The sequence below is a fragment of the Macaca nemestrina genome, chromosome 17 (genome assembly GCF_043159975.1).
Source record: "Macaca nemestrina isolate mMacNem1 chromosome 17, mMacNem.hap1, whole genome shotgun sequence".
NCBI lineage: Eukaryota > Metazoa > Chordata > Mammalia > Primates > Cercopithecidae > Macaca > Macaca nemestrina.
In genome coordinates, this window is record NC_092141.1 from 16,533,623 (window position 1) to 16,550,289 (window position 16,667).

Here is a 16,667-nt window from a genome sequence, read left to right on the forward strand (position 1 = left end):
TGGACTCTTCATAGTTTTCCTCTTGAAATTGTAATGGGAGTATGATGGGGGAATATTTTACAATGCTAACTGATAGCTCTTCCCTGATATTTCCTTTCTCCTTTCTGAGCTCCCCCACACCTACCTTCTGACAGTGAAGGTCATTCTGTGCTCACCACCTTAAGAGGAGGAGAGTGTCAACTGCAATGAGCTCCAAGTCTCTTCCCTACTTTGTTGTTTAGAAATCTGGGGGCAGAGAAGGATTGGGAAGGTAGCCCCGGCAACATAGACACACATACTTATATGAACAGAGACTCTTGGGAACAGGGGTTAAAGAAGAGAAGTTGAGAGAGAATTGACAAACTCATGGAACTGACTGCCTGGCAGAGCCTGAGAGGTAGAAAAACCTGAAAAAGGAGCCAGGCGCGGTGGCTCACACCTGTAAACCTAGCACTTTGGGAGGCCGAGGTCGGTGGATCACGAGGTCAGGAGTTCAACTCAGCCTGGCCAACATGGTGAAACTCCATCTCTAATAAAAATACAATAGCCAGGTGTGGTGGCATGCACTGGTAGTCCCAGCTACTCAGGAGGCTGAAGCAGGAGAATCGCTTGAACCCAGGAGGCGGAGGCTGCAGTGAGCCGAGATCACGCCACTGCCCTCCAGCCTGGGTGACAGAGCGAGACTCTGTCTTAAAAAAAAAAAAAAAAAAAAAAGAAAGAAAGAAAAGAAAAGAAAGAAAAGAAAAACCTGAAAAAGATTTCTGGGATCCTGAGAATGAAGTGGCTTGTTCTGTTCTCTGGGCAAAGCCCTGTGGATATTCTGATAACCAGGGAAAGCAGTGAGCTGGAGGCACCTGTCTGGAAATAGAGCTTATAGTCCTTAAAGCCACAGGGGAAGCTGTGCTGAGGAGGCCTGGGGAGCGAGTCTTGGGGACAGGGGGATCAAGGGGCCACTGGTGGGAGGGAAGCCAGGAAGAGACTGAGAAGTAGCCAGAAAGGCCAGAGTGAGGAGGGCAAGCTGGTGCCATATAAGCCAAAGCAGCATTGCAGTGAGGGACATGCAGGGCCAAATGCCACAGAAAGTTGAAGATGGCTGAGGGCTAAGGTGAGTCTAATGAATTTAGCAGGCAAGAGATGACTGTGGGGAAAAAGGTTTTAGAAGATTGGTGGCATGTCCACGAATTGTTTTATCTGAAGCACAGTGGCCCACCTTCGTGCTGAGAGCCTGTGGCACTCCAGCCTCTTCTGAGGAAAATGGTCCCAGGCAGTTCTATCTACACAGAGTTGTCTCCTTGGGTTCTTTCCATCCAGAATGATGCCTTCTCTGCTTTTCCCCACTTCAGTGATGACTGGACCAGGAATGGGACCAGGTGACTCAATCTCAAGTGCCCCAGCCCCCTGCCTGTGGAGGTACTCTTAGTATGTTTGCAACAGACCTGACCTGATCCTTTCTCTGGTGCAGCGTAAATTCTTGGTGAGAAATCACCAGGCTCAGTGTGCATCCAGAATGAGGTGAGACCATTTTTCCACTTCTCCATGGGGCTTGCTGTCCATGCTAGTCTTGGAAGCTCAAGGCCTCAGAGTAACCATGTGGTTGGAAAGACCACTCTGGGGCTGCCTCATTTTTCCATATATCATCAAAAAAATTTGTATTTCAGACTAACCAGGGAATGTTCCTTCCCTGAATCTGAAGGGACCTAATGTGACTAGCAGCATGTCTCCTCTAAAGCTGTGGCCGCTGGCTGGACCAGGAACTGAATAGCCTTCACGGGAGAACAGTCTAGCCTCCCCTCATTCCACAGTCAAGGAAACAGGGAAAGCTGCCTAGAAAGAGTATGTGGGTAAAACTATAGCATCTTCCACCAAGTGATGTAAAATTTAAGGACAAGGAGGGTCTTCAGTTTGGATTGGTCTTCACATACATCTGAGAGAATAATGAATGGAGAACTAGGATTCCTGAATTCTGCCTCTGCCATAGTTTAACCTTGTAGTGCTGGGCAAACCACTTCCCAGCCTCAGTAAAATGAGGTGGCTGGACTTAATGGTTGGTGAGGTCATTTCCAACTTTACATATTGCATTGCTTCAGTCTGAGTGTTAAGCATGTTTAGAAGAAGGTTATCAAATAAGTCCTTCCCTTCAAGTTGCTCCTTTCCTTCCTCAGTAGCTGGGACAGGCCTGCCACACCGCTGATCAGGGGCCCAGGAGAAGCACTTTGCTAGGGGACAGGAAACACATCTATGTTTCTATGACTCTATGTCACTCCATATCTTTGAGCTTGCATTTTATTTTTATTGGTAAAATGTAAATAAATATCAGTAAAATCGGGTGACTGTGAAGAACAAACGCATTTCATATTATGTATGTATATCCTCCTTCTCCAAAGATTTGAGAGTTGTATAAAATACATGAAGGAAGTGAGAGTAAGGGGAAGAAGATGGTGAATCTGGAGGCACACTGATTCACAGCACTCATTCCTTAAAGTCTTGTCCATGTGCCACAGGGGTTGCAAATTTGGCCCTCAAGATTTCTGTGGCCACAGAAAAGAGATGAATAAAGTCAATTACCCCATTTGCAGTATTCAGTGTATACAAAAAATTCAGCTGTTTAGGAGATGAGCATTCGTACTAGGACTCGAGAGAGATTTCTCAGAGAGAGGACATGGTGAGATGCAGTGAGCAGGGCTAGATGATAAGCCAGCAGTGAGTTTCATGGGCTCACATAACAAGTGGGAAAGTGCTTTAGACTTTAAACCATGAGCCCTAATCAAACAAACAAACCCTCCCCCACCTCCATCGCCCAGAGAATCATACCTCACAGCTGCATACAGAGCAATGTGATTGCTGTGGCCACTTACTCCCCCTGCATCGAAAGTCACCACCTGTAGAGAAACACAGGGTTTTCACTTATGACTGTCTGAATGCCTTCTCCACCACCTCAACTTCAATGGAGCTATCTCCATCCCTTGGGAAGGAGAGGAGAGAACAGAACCCTGAAACTTTCCAAATGCAGCATCTATCTGAAGTGACTTCAGAGCAGATCAGTGGTGTGTAGCTCGTGCTGTGGTTGATCACGTAGAGACTGCTTCCCAGGGTTTGACGCTTTACTCTTGTTCCTAACCAGTGGAGCAGAGTGGAATTCAGCCATGATATCAACTTGGGTTCAGAATATCTTTGTTGCTTATCGGTTTAGCCATTTATTAGCACACTTAGCATTCCTGGCTAGCTTCTAAGTGAACTCTGTTCATGCAGATACAGCCTGAATTACTGGTTCTCTTTTTCTCGTGCCATACTGAGGGCAAAAAAAAAAACTTTGAGGGACAATGTCCACCGTGTCCTGGGATTGAGTTCATGGAAAAAGTGTATTTATTCATAGACTGCCTCTGTTCCCATTTTCACAGCTATATCAACATCTGTTTATTAACTACAAGCTCAGTCTGTATTCCAACATTTCATTTCTACACAAATGAATTAAAGAAAAAACAAAGAATAATTTGAATAATTATAATAAAAAGGCTAACTTAAATAATAAAAGAAACATAAAAACGACAACAAGGACTGAAGAAAAGGATAGAATGGTTGATTAGGGGTGATAGAAAGAGGCCAGCTGTCCCCAAGGAAAGGTGACCATCCTGCATGGATGAAGGAGCCTGGAACTGGGATTGGAATGGTCTGGGAAGGGATTCACTCTTGGTCTTTGTATTTTAAACTGTAAAGCATAGTGACTGCATATACAGCAAGCCCTCTGTTAATAAGAGTGGCTAACATTTACTGAGCAAAGGCATAGTATTAACCCTATCTTACATCTGAGGAAGTTCAGAAAGCAGAGGCCGAAGCTGGGATCACCTTGCCACTGAGTGGAGGAGTTGTTCTTGGGGTTTGGATCTTTCTGACTCCACAGTCCACGCTCTTTACCAGCATCCTCTATGTGAGAAGGCGTGCTAGGTTGCAGGAAGAAGCACTGTGTAAGAATCAAAAGATCTTTGGGAGACTGAGGCGGGCAGATAACTTGAGGTCAGGAGTTCGAGACCAGCCTGGCCAACATGGCGAAATCCTGTCTACTAAAAATACAAAAATGAGCCGGACGTGGTGGTGGGCGCCTGTAATCCCAGCTACCTGAGAGGCTGAGGCAGGAGAATCACTTGAACCTGGGAGGTGGAGGTTGCAGTGAGCCAATATCACGTCACTAGACTCCAGCCTGGGTGACAAGAGTGAAATTCCATCTCAAAAAAAAAAAAAAAAAAAGAGAGAATCAGAAGACCTGTACTCTTATTCTGATAGCTACCAACCAAGTACATAAGTTTAGATTAGTTATGCTTTCTCCTGGAGTCTGGAAGAGCTCATCTGTGAGGGAATATGGTATTCCAGGCAAGCAAACACTCTGGTTAGAAGGATTATCTTGAGAATCATTAATAGATCCCTTATTTGAAAAGATAAGTACATAGTTAACCTCACTGTTCATGGCACCAAACACACACACACACACACACACACACACACACACACACACACACACAAACTTTTTTTTTTTTTTTTTTTTTTTTTTTTGAGACGGAGTCTTGCTGTGTCTCCCAGGCTGGAGTGCAGTGGCCTGATCTCGGCTCACTGCAAGCTCCGCCTCCCGGGTTCACGCCATTCTCCCGCCTCAGCCTCCCAAGTAGCTGAGACTACAGGCGCCCGCCACCACGCCCGGCTAGTTTTTTGTATTTTTAGTAGAGACGGGGTTTCACCATGTTAGCCAGGATAGTCTCGATCTCCTGACCTTGTGATCCACCCGCCTCGGCCTCCCAAAGTGCTGGGATTACAGGCTTGAGCCACCACGCCCGGCCACACACACACAAACTTTTTAATAATTCAGAAGACATTTTAGGATCCTGTGACATTAAAGTTACCATGACCCTCAATGTATTACCATGTTGACAAAATCAACAGAAGTGGTGGGTAATGGAAGAATTTTAACAACAGAATGCCATAATTCAACTACAGTCTTTTAATGATGAATGCTTTATATTACTTTTTCTTTCTTTCTTTTTCTGAGATGGAGTCTTGCTCTGTTGCCCAAACTAGAGTGCAGTGGTGCGATCTTGGCTCACTGTAACCCGTCTCCTGGGTTCAAGAGATTCTCTCACCTCTGCTCCTAAGTAGCTGGGCCTACAGTTACGTGCCACCACGCCTGGCTAATTTTTGTATTTTTAGTAGAGACAGGGTTTCACCATGTTGGCCAGGCTGGTCTCGAACTCCTGACTCAAGTGATCCACCCGCCTCGGCCTCCCAGTGTTAGGATTACAGGCATGAGCCATGCGCCTGGCCTAATGTTTATATTTCTGTTTCTTTTTTTTTTTTTTGAGATGGAGTCTTGCTCTGTTGCCCAGGCTGGAGTGCAGTGGCGTGATCTCTCGGCTCACTGCAACTTCCACCTCCCAGGTTCAAGCAATTCTTCTGCCTCAGCCTTCTGAGTAGCTGGGATTACAGGTGCGTGCCACCACACCTGGCTAATTTTTTATATATTTGGTAGGGATGGGTTTTATCATGTTGGCCAGGCTGGTCTCGAACTCCTGACCTGCTGATCCACCCGCCTTGGCCTCCCAAAGTGCTGGGATTACAGATGTGAGCCATGACACCAGGCCTAATGTTTATATTTCTATCCTGAACCAGATTACTGTTTTGTGCTCAACGATGGAATCCAAGTAAGAACTAATTTAAAAATGATACTTTTTGGCTGGGCGGGGTCTCTACAAAAGGTACAAAAAATTAGCTGGGCGTGGTGGCGGGCACCTGTAGTCCCAGCTACTCAGGAGGCTGAGGCGGGAGAATGGCGTGAATCCAGGAGGCGGAGGTTGCAGTGAGCCGAGATCGTGCCACTGCACTCCAGCCTGGGTGACTGAGTGAGACTCATCTCAAAAAAAAACAAAAACAAACAAACAAACAACAACAAAAAAAAACAGGATACTTTTCATGCTTCTGTCACTTACTTTTCAAACTGCTTTTATGTTCACTTTATCACTTTCCTCTTTAGGTCCCTGGAAGAAGACTAATCTAATTATCTATGAGATGGTTAAGTGTTCCTGCTCTGCCTCCCAGGCTGTAGTACAGTGGCATGATCATAGCTCACTGCAGCCTTGACCTCCTGGGCTCATGCAGTCCTCCCACCTCATCCTCCTAAGTAGCTGGGACTACAGGGGCATGCCACCATGCCTGGCTAATTTTCTAAATTTTTAGTAGAGACAAGGTCTCATTATGTTACTGAGGTTGGTCTTGAACTCCTGGGCTCAAGCAATCTGCCTGCTTCAGCCTCCCAAAATGCTGGGATTACAGGCGTGAGCCACTGCATCCAGGGTTTCTTTGTTTTTGTTTTTGTTTTATTTTTTAGAGACAAGGTCTTCCTCTGTCGCCCAGGCTGGAATGGTGTGATCATGGCTCACTGTAACTTTGAACTCCTGGGCTCAAGTGATCCTCCTGTCTTCCTCTCCCAAGTAGCTGAGACTATAGGCACATGCCACCAGGCCCAGCTAATTAAAAAATTTTCTTTTTGTAAAGACAAGGTCTCGCCACATTGCCCAGGCTGGTCTCAAACTCAGGGGTCAAATGATCCTCCTGTTTTGGCCTCCTAAAGTGCTGGGATTACAGGCATAAGATATTGTGCCCAGCCGAGCATTTCTTTTTAGAGGTTGTGGTAATAGCTGTAATAATAGCTAACTGACATTACTGAGCACTTACTCTGTACCAGGCACTGGGGTCAAAATCATTCTTACCTTTGATGACAGAACTATATGTAATGCCCAGAGGATACATAAGGGGACACATTTTTAAATGTGGTTTCCTTCATGGTAGTAAAGAAAGAGTCTTGACAACTGTGCTAGGTGCAGTTATTGCATTCAAGCTGCCCTCTCCCACCCAGCATGCACAGTGCAGGCTGGAAACGCGCAGCTGTGGAAATAAAGCAGAAACTTTGAAGGAGTTAGCACCTAGGCCAAGGTGCCCTGGACTTTACTGCACTGGGTCAGGCCCACACCCTATGGCCTAGCAAGAGGACCAAATCTAAGAGGTGGAGACAGTGGAAACAACCACAGAACACAAGGTCCAGTCACCAAACATCCTCTGAGAGTGCCATGGCCATGGGGAGACCGGCTTCTGGGCATCATGAGATTCAGGAATCATTGGGAACATCATGAAGAGTCAGCATCACTTTAGGTAAATTCAGGGTAATCTCAACATGGTCTCCTGATAACAGAGAGAAGGGTTGTGCTTGTGCCATGGGAATGGCCCCTTTTGTTAAAACCGAGCAGCTCCCTGACAGAACCCTCTCTCTTTCATTTCCCTCTCCCTTTCCTTTTAAAGCTCCAACTGCCAAGTTTCCGTGGGATCAAGTGCCCTGAAGAGAAAGGCTTTCCCAGGGCTGGGCAATCGAAGCTGAGCCTTACTATTAGTAGCATGTGTTTCCATCTCCCCTACTCTCCTGGCCGTCTCTGAGCTGTCATTCTAAGAATCTCACCCCTTCAGGGTTGATATAGTTCAAAAGCCAGCCGGGTGCGGTGGCTCACGCCTGTAATCCCAGCACTTTGGGAGGCAGAGGCAGGCAGATCACCTGAGGTCGGGAGTTCAAGACGAGCCTGACCAACATGGAGAAACCCCGTCTCTACTAAAAATACAAAATTAGCTGGGCCTGGTGGCACATGCCTGTAATCCCAGCTACTCGGGAGGCTGAGGCAGGAGAATCACTTGAACCTGGGAGTCAGAGGTTGCAGTGAGACAAGATTGCGCCATTGCACTGCAACATGGCCAACAAGAGGGAAACTCCATCTTAAAAAAAAAAAAAAAAAAAAAAAAAGAGCTAAACATATAACTCAGATACATGGTTCCGATCTCACCCTTCCATGCAGTACAAGGTGGGTGGTGGGGTGGTGGTTGGGGGAGATCAAAGTCTACTTTTATCTCTAACTCTAGTTAATCACAGCACCTTGGGTAAGTCAGAAAACTTTAGTACTGGAAGTTATTTCAACACGGAATGTCTTGGTTTTCCTCATGTATAAGATCAGGAAAAGTAATGCCAGCTCTACTTTCCTCGCTGGGTTGAGGTGAAGATAGTCTTTAAAAACTGTACAGTGAGGCCGGGCACGGTGGCTCACGCCTGTAATCCCGGCACTTTGGAGGGCCGAGGTGGGTGGGAGATGAGGTCAGGAGTTCAAGATCAGCCTGGCCAGGTTGGTGAAACCCCGTCTCTACTAAAAATACAAAAAAACTAGCCAGGCACGATGGCGTGCTTCTGTAGTCCCTGCTACTCGGGAGGCTGAGGCAGGAGATTCACTTGAACCCAGGAGGCAGAGGTTAGTAGTGAGCTGAGATCACACCACTGCACTCCAGCCTGGCGACAGAGTGAGACTCTGTCTCAAAAAACAACAACAGGCCGGGCGCCGATGGCTCACGCCTGTAATCCCGGCACGTTGGGAGGCCGAGGCGGGTGGATAACGAGGTCAGGAGATCGAGACCATCCTGGCTAACATGGTGAAACCCCGTATCTACTAAAAATACAAAAAATTAGCCGGACATGGTGGCAGGTGCCTGTAGTCCCAGCTACTCGGGAGGCTGAGGCAGGAGAATGGCGTGAATCCGGGAGGCAGAGATTGCAGTGAGCCGAGATGGCGCCACTGCAGTCCAGCCTGGGTGACAGAGCAAGACTCTGCCTCAAAAACAACAACAACAACAACAACAAAATTAGCTGGGCATTCTGGCGTGCACCTGTAGCCCCAGCTACTCAGGAGGTTGAGGCAGGAGGGTCATTTGAGCCTAGGAGTTTGATGTTATAGTGGGCTATGATAGCACCACGCATTCCAGCCTAGGCGACAAGAACAAGAACCTCATCTTGCTACAAAAACAAAAACTGTACAGCAGAAAACCCTAGAATAACTCAACTCCCAGTCTGTTGCCATCAGATGGAGCTGGCTAGCACACTGGCTGGATGAATATCAGAAGGGTGCTGGAGGGGAGTCCCTTGGTTAGTGGATTTGGGGTCCCATGAAATTCAGCTCCATCACTTTTGAAATTCTCCAGTCTTTGCTTTTTCTCTCATCCTGTACCTTGCAGTTTCTCCCTTTCTGTTGCAAGTAGGGCTAAGCTAAATTATGTTCAGCTCTCTGAACTTTGCAAATTTGTACATGACAATGTCACCTGTCATTCTTTACAAAACTCCATCCACTGTTATTTTTTCCTGAAGGGCAAAAGTATTTGTTCAAATAAAATCTTACCCAGATCCCAATAAATAGGTAACTATGGGGCTGCTCTGGTTTCTAAGACACTGGTTCTCACCTAGGGTAGTTTTGCCCCGGGCTCATTTGGTAACTTCTGGAGGTTTTTGTTTTTTTTTTTGAGTCACAGTCTTGCTCTGTTGCCCAGGCTGGAGTAGTGCAGTGGCACGATCTCAGCTCACTGCAAGCTCTGCCTCCCGGGTTCACGCAATTCTCCTGCCTCAGCCTCCCAAGTAGCTGGGACTACAGGCGCCTGCCACCATGCCCGGCTAATTTTTTGTGTTTTTAGTAGAGACGGGGTTTCACTGCATTAGCCAGGATGGTCTCGATCTCCTGATGTCGTGATCCGCCTGCCTCGGCCTCCCTAAGTGCTGGGATTACAGGCGTGAGCCACTGCGCCCAGCTGGTTTTTGTTTTTTTGTTTTGTTTTGAGACAGGGTCTCATTCTGTCACCTAGGCTGGAGTGCACTGACGTGATCATGCTCACTGCAGCCTCAACCTCCCAGGCTCAAGTGATTCTTCCACCTCAGCCTCAGCCTTCTGAGTAGCTGGGACTATAAGTGTGTGCTACCACACCTAGCTAATTTTTAAATTTTTTTGTAAAGGCAGGGTCTCACTGTGTTGTCCAGGCTGGTCTCAAGCGATCTACCCCCTGCCTGAGCCTCTGAAAGTGTTGGAATTACAGGTGTGAGCCATTGCATGCAGCCTAGAGACGTTTCGATTGTGACAACTGAGGAGGGGGATTGCTACTGACATCTAGTGGGTAGTGGCCAGGGATGCAGCTAAACATCCTTCAATTCACAAGGCCAACCCCCACAACAAATTCTCCAGTCTCAAATGTGCAATAGTGCCGCACCGACACATCCTGCTCTATGGGAGCAAGGACTAAGTGCTTCTGGCTCACTGTTGTATTGCCAGTTCACCACTGATAGTGAATGTCCTATATTGAGTACTCAATAAATATTGGATGAAAGTTGAGGTAGAGGGGTTGAGGCCCAGGACCTAGCCTGCTTGACACCCAGAGAAGACATTACTACCCCCCTAGGCTGCTTTCCAAGGATGGTAGCTTTGTACTTTTCTTTTTAACATTTATTTTATTTCATTTTATTTAAAAATAGAGATGGAGTCTTGCTATATTGCCCAGGCTGGTCATAAACTCCTGGCCTCAAGTGATCCTCCCACCTCAGCCTCCCAAAGTGCTAGGATTATAGGCGTGAGCCACCACACCCAGCCACCTTTGTACTTTTCAAAGCTCTGTCCTGTCTGCTATTCCTTGTGGTCTTTGTGATGTTCCTGCAGTACTATAGAGCTGAGGCCAGACAGAACCCAGTTTCCTGCATTGATGGCTGCAGAGTCAGTTTTGCTTTGGATGATGATGGAGAGCTTATGCTCTCATCCTGGTTCAGCCCAGGTGAGAAACTCTCTCCCCGTGGCTTAGTCTGTGCTCCACACCTCTGTCTGTGCTTCTGTGTTGCTGTTCCACCATCTCTTGTGTGCAGTTGAAACTTCTGGGCTGAATGGAAACCCATGCTCAGCTCGAATGATGGCCAGTTATAGCTACACTGGCCACGGTGTTAGCATGATCTTATACTTCTACTATGGCACTAAGTGCAGGCCAGAGAAATCATTCTCAACTGTACTGTAAACTTGAGTTTCCTTATTAATAGCAAGTGTGTCACAAGAAATTTGTTAGTAGGCTGGGCGCAGTGGCTCACGCCTGTAATCCCAGCACTTTGAGAGACTGTGAAACCCCATCTCTACCAAAAAAAAAATTATCTGGGCATGGTGGCGCACACCTATAGTCCAAGCTACTCGGGAGGCTGAGGCAGGAGAATCGCTTGAACTGGGGAGTCAGAGGTTGCAGTGAGCTGAGGTCACGCCACTGCACTCCAGTACGGAGACAGAGTGAAACTCCGTCTCACAGGAAAAAAAAAAAGATGAGAGTATCCTACAGCAGGAGCAACTTGAAGACCAGTAGTTCTCGTGCACTGAAGTAGGGGAGGACAGAGAGTATTTAGGGACTGGGAAGCCACTAGCATAGAAAATGAGGTGCCAGGGGGTACTTCAGGCTGGCCCTGACAACTTCCAACCTCAGCCCTGTCTACATATCTAGGCTGTGGAGGCTCTGAGAAGTTCCAACTGTGTGGGCTGAAGAGGAGGAGTAAGAGAACCAAGGCAAGCCCCAGTCAGCACAGCTGGGCATTATTCCTAAGCCCATGGATCTAACACTACTGCTTTCATGCTCAGACCCTCTGGGAAGGGTAAGCAAGATTGTGGGGCCTGCAAGCTGCCAGTGACCATTTTTCCAGCCAGGAAAAGGAATAAAGCCAACATGCAGAGCAAGATGGAGATGAGTCCTGGTAGGGTCGGGGTATCTGAGGCCCATCTGTAGCTCAGCCTTTATGTGACTCAGGGTGAGTCAGTTAAGTGCCTGTTTTGGCCTGTGTGTACTAAATTTCAGTTGTATTTCTGTCATTAGAAAACAAAAACAGTTCAATCAATATATCAATGAAAATCTGCTCTCAGGACCTGGTGCAGTGGCTCACACCTGTAATCCCAGTGCTTTGGGAGGCCAGTGAGGGAGGATAGCTTGAGCCCAAGAGATGGAGACCAGCCTGGCCAACATAGCAAGATCCTGTAACTAAAAAAAAAATTTAGGCCGGGCATGGTGGCTGATGCCTGTAATCCCAGCACTTTGGGAGGCCAAGGTGGGTGGATCATGAGGTCAGGAGATCGAGACCATCCTGGCTAATATAGGGAAACCCCTTCCCTATTAAAAATACAAAAAATTAGCCGGGCGTGGTGGCAGGCGCCTGTAGTCCCAGCTACTCGGGAGGCTGAGGCAGGAGAATGGTGTGATCCCAGGAGGTGGAACTTGCAGTGAGTGGAGATCGTGCGACTGCACTCCAGCCTGGGTGACAGAGCAAGACTGTATCTCAAAAAAAAAAAAAAAAAAAAATTAAAAATTGGCTGGGTGTGGTGGCTCACGCCTGTAATCCCAGCACTTGGGAGGCCGAGGTGGGTGGATCACGAGGTCAGGAGTTTGAGACCAGCCTGACCAACATGGTGAAACTCCATCTCTACTAAAAATACAAAAATTGCCGGGCGCGGTGGCTCAAGCCTGTAATCCCAGCACTTTGGGAGGCCGAGACGGGTGGATCACAAGGTCAGGAGATTGAGACCATCCTGGCTAACACAGTGAAACCCCGTCTCTACTAAAAAATACAAAAAACGAGCCGGGCGAGGTGGTGGGCGCCTGTAGTCCCAGCTACTCAGGAGGGAGGCAGGAGAATGGCATTAAACCCGGGAAGCGGAGCTTGCAGTGAGCTGAGATCCGGTCACTGCACTCCAGCCTGGGAGACAGAGCGAGACTCCGTCTCAAAAAAAAAACAAAAAACAAAAAACAAAAATTAGCCTGGCGTGGTGGAACTCACCTGTAGTTCCAGCTACTCGGGAGGCTGAGGCAGGAGAATCACTTGAACCCAGGAGGCGGAGGTTGCAGTGAGCCAAGATCCCGCCACTGCACTCCAGCCTGGGCGATAGAGGGAGACTCCATTTCAGGAAAATAAAAAGAAAAAAAGAAAAAAAAATTTACCTGGACATGATGGTATGTGCCTATAGTCCTAGCTACTTGGGAGGCTGAGGCAGCCACTGCACTCCAGCTTGGGCAACAGAGGGACAACCTGTGCCTAAAAAAAAAAAAAAAAAAAAAAAAGCCTAATATGTTTCTCTGCCAGCAGGATTCATGTTTAATGAGAACTTAATCAAAACTCAAGCCAAATGAGTGAGGCTTTAAATGTGTGGAATTTTAGGTATTATCTCATGAAGGATTACTATATATTTTTTGAGTGGTAGACAGTAAGCCTCCTTGGCAGCTTTAAAATTGACTATGGGCTGGCCGGGCGCAGTGGCTCAAGCCTGTAATCCCAGCACTTTGGGAGGCCGAGACGGGCGGATCACGAGGTCAGGAGATCGAGACCATCCTGGATAACACGGTGAAACCCCGTCTCTACTAAGTAATACAAAAAATTAGCCGGGCGCGGTGGCGGCGCCTGTAGTCCCAGCTACTCGGGAGGCTGAGGCCGGAGAATGGCGTGAACCCGGGAGGCGGAGCTTGCAGTGAGCTGAGATCCGGCCACTGCACTCCAGCCTGGGCGACAGAGCGAGACTCCGTCTCAAAAAAAAAAAAAAAATAAATAAATAAATAAAAAATAAAATAAAATTGACTATGGGCTAAGCAGTCCTGCTGATCCTAGAAGAGCTGAGACTGGTGTTGCTTGGCTTGTCCACCTTTGCAGTAAATACGAATCTCTGCTATTGCTCTAATTGCATGTAAAATTTTCTTCCTTAGTGGGTATAAATGCATTCTCATGGTTTTTTTGGAATGAAGAAATCAACGCTTAAAAATCCTAGCTTCACCACCACTTGCTTACCTTGGACAAGCTGCTTGGCCTCTGCAAAACCTGTTTCTTCAACGTAAACTGAGAATTTTACTTTTTTTTTTTTTTTTGAGACGGAGTCTCGCTCTGTCACCCAGGCTGGAGTGCAGTGGCCGGATCTCAGCTCACTGCAAGCTCCGCTTCCTGGGTTTACGCCATTCTCCTGCCTCAGCCTCCCGAGTAGCTGGGACTACAGGCGCCGCCACCTCGCCCGGCTAGTTTTTTGTATTATTTTTAGTAGACATGGGGTTTCACTGTGTTAGCCAGGATGGTCTTGATCTCCTGACCTCGTGATCCGCCCGTCTCGGCCTCCCAAAGTGCTGGGATTACAGGCTTGAGCCACCGCGCCCGGCCCTACTTTTTTTTTAAATTTCTGAGACAGAGTCTTGCTCTGCCGCCCAGGATGGAGTGCAGTAACAGAATCTTTGCGCACTGCAACCTCTGCCTCCCAAGTTCAAGTGATTCTCGAGCCTCAGCCTCCCAAGTAGCTGCGATACAGGCACACACAACCACACCCGGCTAATTTTTGTATTTTTAATAGAGACGGGGTTTCACCATGCTGGCCAGGCTGGTCTGGAACTCCCGACTTAGGTGATCTGTCCAACTCGGCCTACCAATGTGCTGGGATTACAGGCATGAGCCACCGCATCCAGCCACAAAGTTTACTTTTTTTTTTTTTTTGAGACGGAGTCTCGCTCTGTCACCCAGGCTGGAGTGCAGTGGCCTGATCTCGGCTCACTGCAAGCTCCGCCTCCCAGGTTCACGCCATTCTCCTGCCTCAGCCTCCCGAGTAGCTGGGACTATAGGCGCCCGCCACCTCGCCCGGCTAGTTTTTTTTTTTTTGTATTTTTTAGTAGAGACGGGGTTTCACCGTGTTAGCCAGGATGGTCTCGATCTCCTGACCTCGTGATCCACCCGTCTCGGCCTCCCAAAGTGCTGGGATTACAGGCGTGAGCCACTGCGCCCGGCCCAAAGTTTACTTTTAAAGTTAAGATGATATTCTGTGAAAATGCTTGGTAAACAGTGAGGTGAAGTTCTGTATAAATGAGAATCATTGGGCAGGCTATGGGAGACCTGAGTTTTTAGGTGTCAGGACAAACGCAGGGGCTTGAGGGTGTTAAGGAGGGCACAGTTTAGAAAAAACTTCTGCCTCTATCTGAGCATTGATAATTTAGTTATTCAGTCTCACAAAAGATAGTAAAGATATCAAAAGGCATGTTTGTTCCTCAGTAGGTTTAACAGTGAGCATAGGAAGTTCTGGCCTCCTTAGAGAGTGGCCCTGGAGAAGGACTGGAAGTGGGAGGGCAGCCACAGGAAAAATTACAGAAACCACCTGGTGTGAATGGGACCAAGACCTCAGGCTTTCCATTCAGGGAGCTGTCCCCTTACCAGATTGATGCCATTCACTTCTATGTGCTGGAGGAGGACGCTGGCCACATGCTCTGTGTCCCACTGCACACCTGGGTCATCTGGGAAATCCCTACAAGGGAGAAGCACAACTTGAACACATTTTCTAATCAGGTGCAACCTTCTCCCTAAGCTCCAGTAAGTAGGTGCATGCCCGGTTTTGTGATAATTACATTGGGGGTAAGGGGTCCCTGCCCTTAAGCTTCCTCAGATTTCAGTTAAGGTGAAATTCACAAACATGAGACAACTAGAAATTAATGCACAATTCCACACAACACACTTTTGGAGCTTTATGCTTATTGCTGAGGGGAAGAAACAATATCAACGAGATAAGGCTCTGTTTACAAGTTGGGGAGACAAATGTGTTAAAAATGAACTTGAGCACAAGGCATGATGATATGCACTTTATGAGAATAATAGTAACAGTACTTTAATAAAAAGTACAAAGATATGTTATTTCATTAACCTCATGAACACCTTTTGACGGAGTTTTTTTTTTTTGAGATGGAGTCTCCCTCTGTTACCCAGGCTGGAGTACAGTGGTGAGATCTCGGTTCACTACAATCTTTGCCTCCTGGGTTCAAGCGATTCTCCTGCCTCAGCCTCCTGAGTAGCTGGGATTGCAGGCACCCACCACCACGCCCGGCTAATTTTTGTATTTTTAGTAGAGACGGGGTTTCACCATGTTGGCCAGCCTGGTCTCGAACTCCTGACCTCAGGTGATCGGCCCAACCTAGGCCTCCCAAAGTGCTAGAATTACTGCTCCGTCACCTAGGCTGGAGTACAGTGGCTCACTGCAACCTCCGCCTCCTGGGTTCAAGCAATTCTCCCACCTCAGTCTCCCGAGTAGCTGGGATTACAGGCATATACCACCACACCTGGCTAATTTTTTTTTTTTCCCTGAGACTGAGTCTTGCTCTGTTGCCCAGGCTGCAATGTAGTGGCGTGATCTTAGCTCACTGTAACCTCCACCTCCTGGGTTCCAACAGTTCTCCTACTCAGCCTCCCAAGTAGCTGGGATTACAGGTGCCCGTCACCACACCCAGCTACTTTTTTGTATTTTTAGTAGAGATGAAGTTTCACCATGTTGGCTAGACTAGTCTTGAACTCCTGACCTCAGGTGATCTGCCTGCCTCAGCCTCCCAAAGTGCTGGGATTAGAGGTGTGAACCATCATGCCTGGCCTTTGACAGAGCCTTTATCAATGAAGTTAAGTAGCTTGTTTGCAAGACTGTTAGAGTTAGATTTTGAATGCAGGTTTTGTCTGCAAAGCCAAAATGCTTTAGCAGTAGGGAGCTGGCTACATCCCCCCTCCATCAGGACTGGGGCTTGCTGCATGTTAGGTACAAAAGTCTTTACCAGAATAAACTGCAACTTATCTGTGTCTCCACCTGGCCACACCACAGGCCTATCTATCTCCTTCTCCAACCTGCTGAAATCCTTCCTGTCTCTTTTTTGTGCTTTGATCTATGGTGTCACCTGGTATGAGACCAAGGCCTACTTTGGCCCCCTTTTTTGAAAATATTATTAATAATCTTATAAACTGATACCTATCTCTCTTTTGGTCAGGTCCTACAGCAACACCCATAATGCTGCTGAGAGGA

At 47.5% G+C, this 16,667-nt stretch overlaps 1 protein-coding gene across 2 annotated transcripts in view; it reads right to left on the bottom strand.

Moving 5' to 3' along the window:
- LOC105491090 (phosphatidylinositol glycan anchor biosynthesis class L) overlaps window positions 1-16,667 on the bottom strand; it is a 113,502-nt gene that overhangs the window by 15,940 nt on the left and 80,895 nt on the right. For both annotated transcript variants that reach the window (XR_011615421.1, XM_011757245.2), the window contains exons 3-4: window positions 15,047-15,137; window positions 2,791-2,858 (exon numbers count right to left, since the gene is read on the bottom strand). Coding sequence is in view for 1 of the 2 variants with exons in the window: in XM_011757245.2 (XP_011755547.1) it covers window positions 2,791-2,858; window positions 15,047-15,137 (159 nt within the window). In the remaining variant the exon portion in view is untranslated. The remainder of the gene's footprint in view (window positions 1-2,790; window positions 2,859-15,046; window positions 15,138-16,667) is intronic.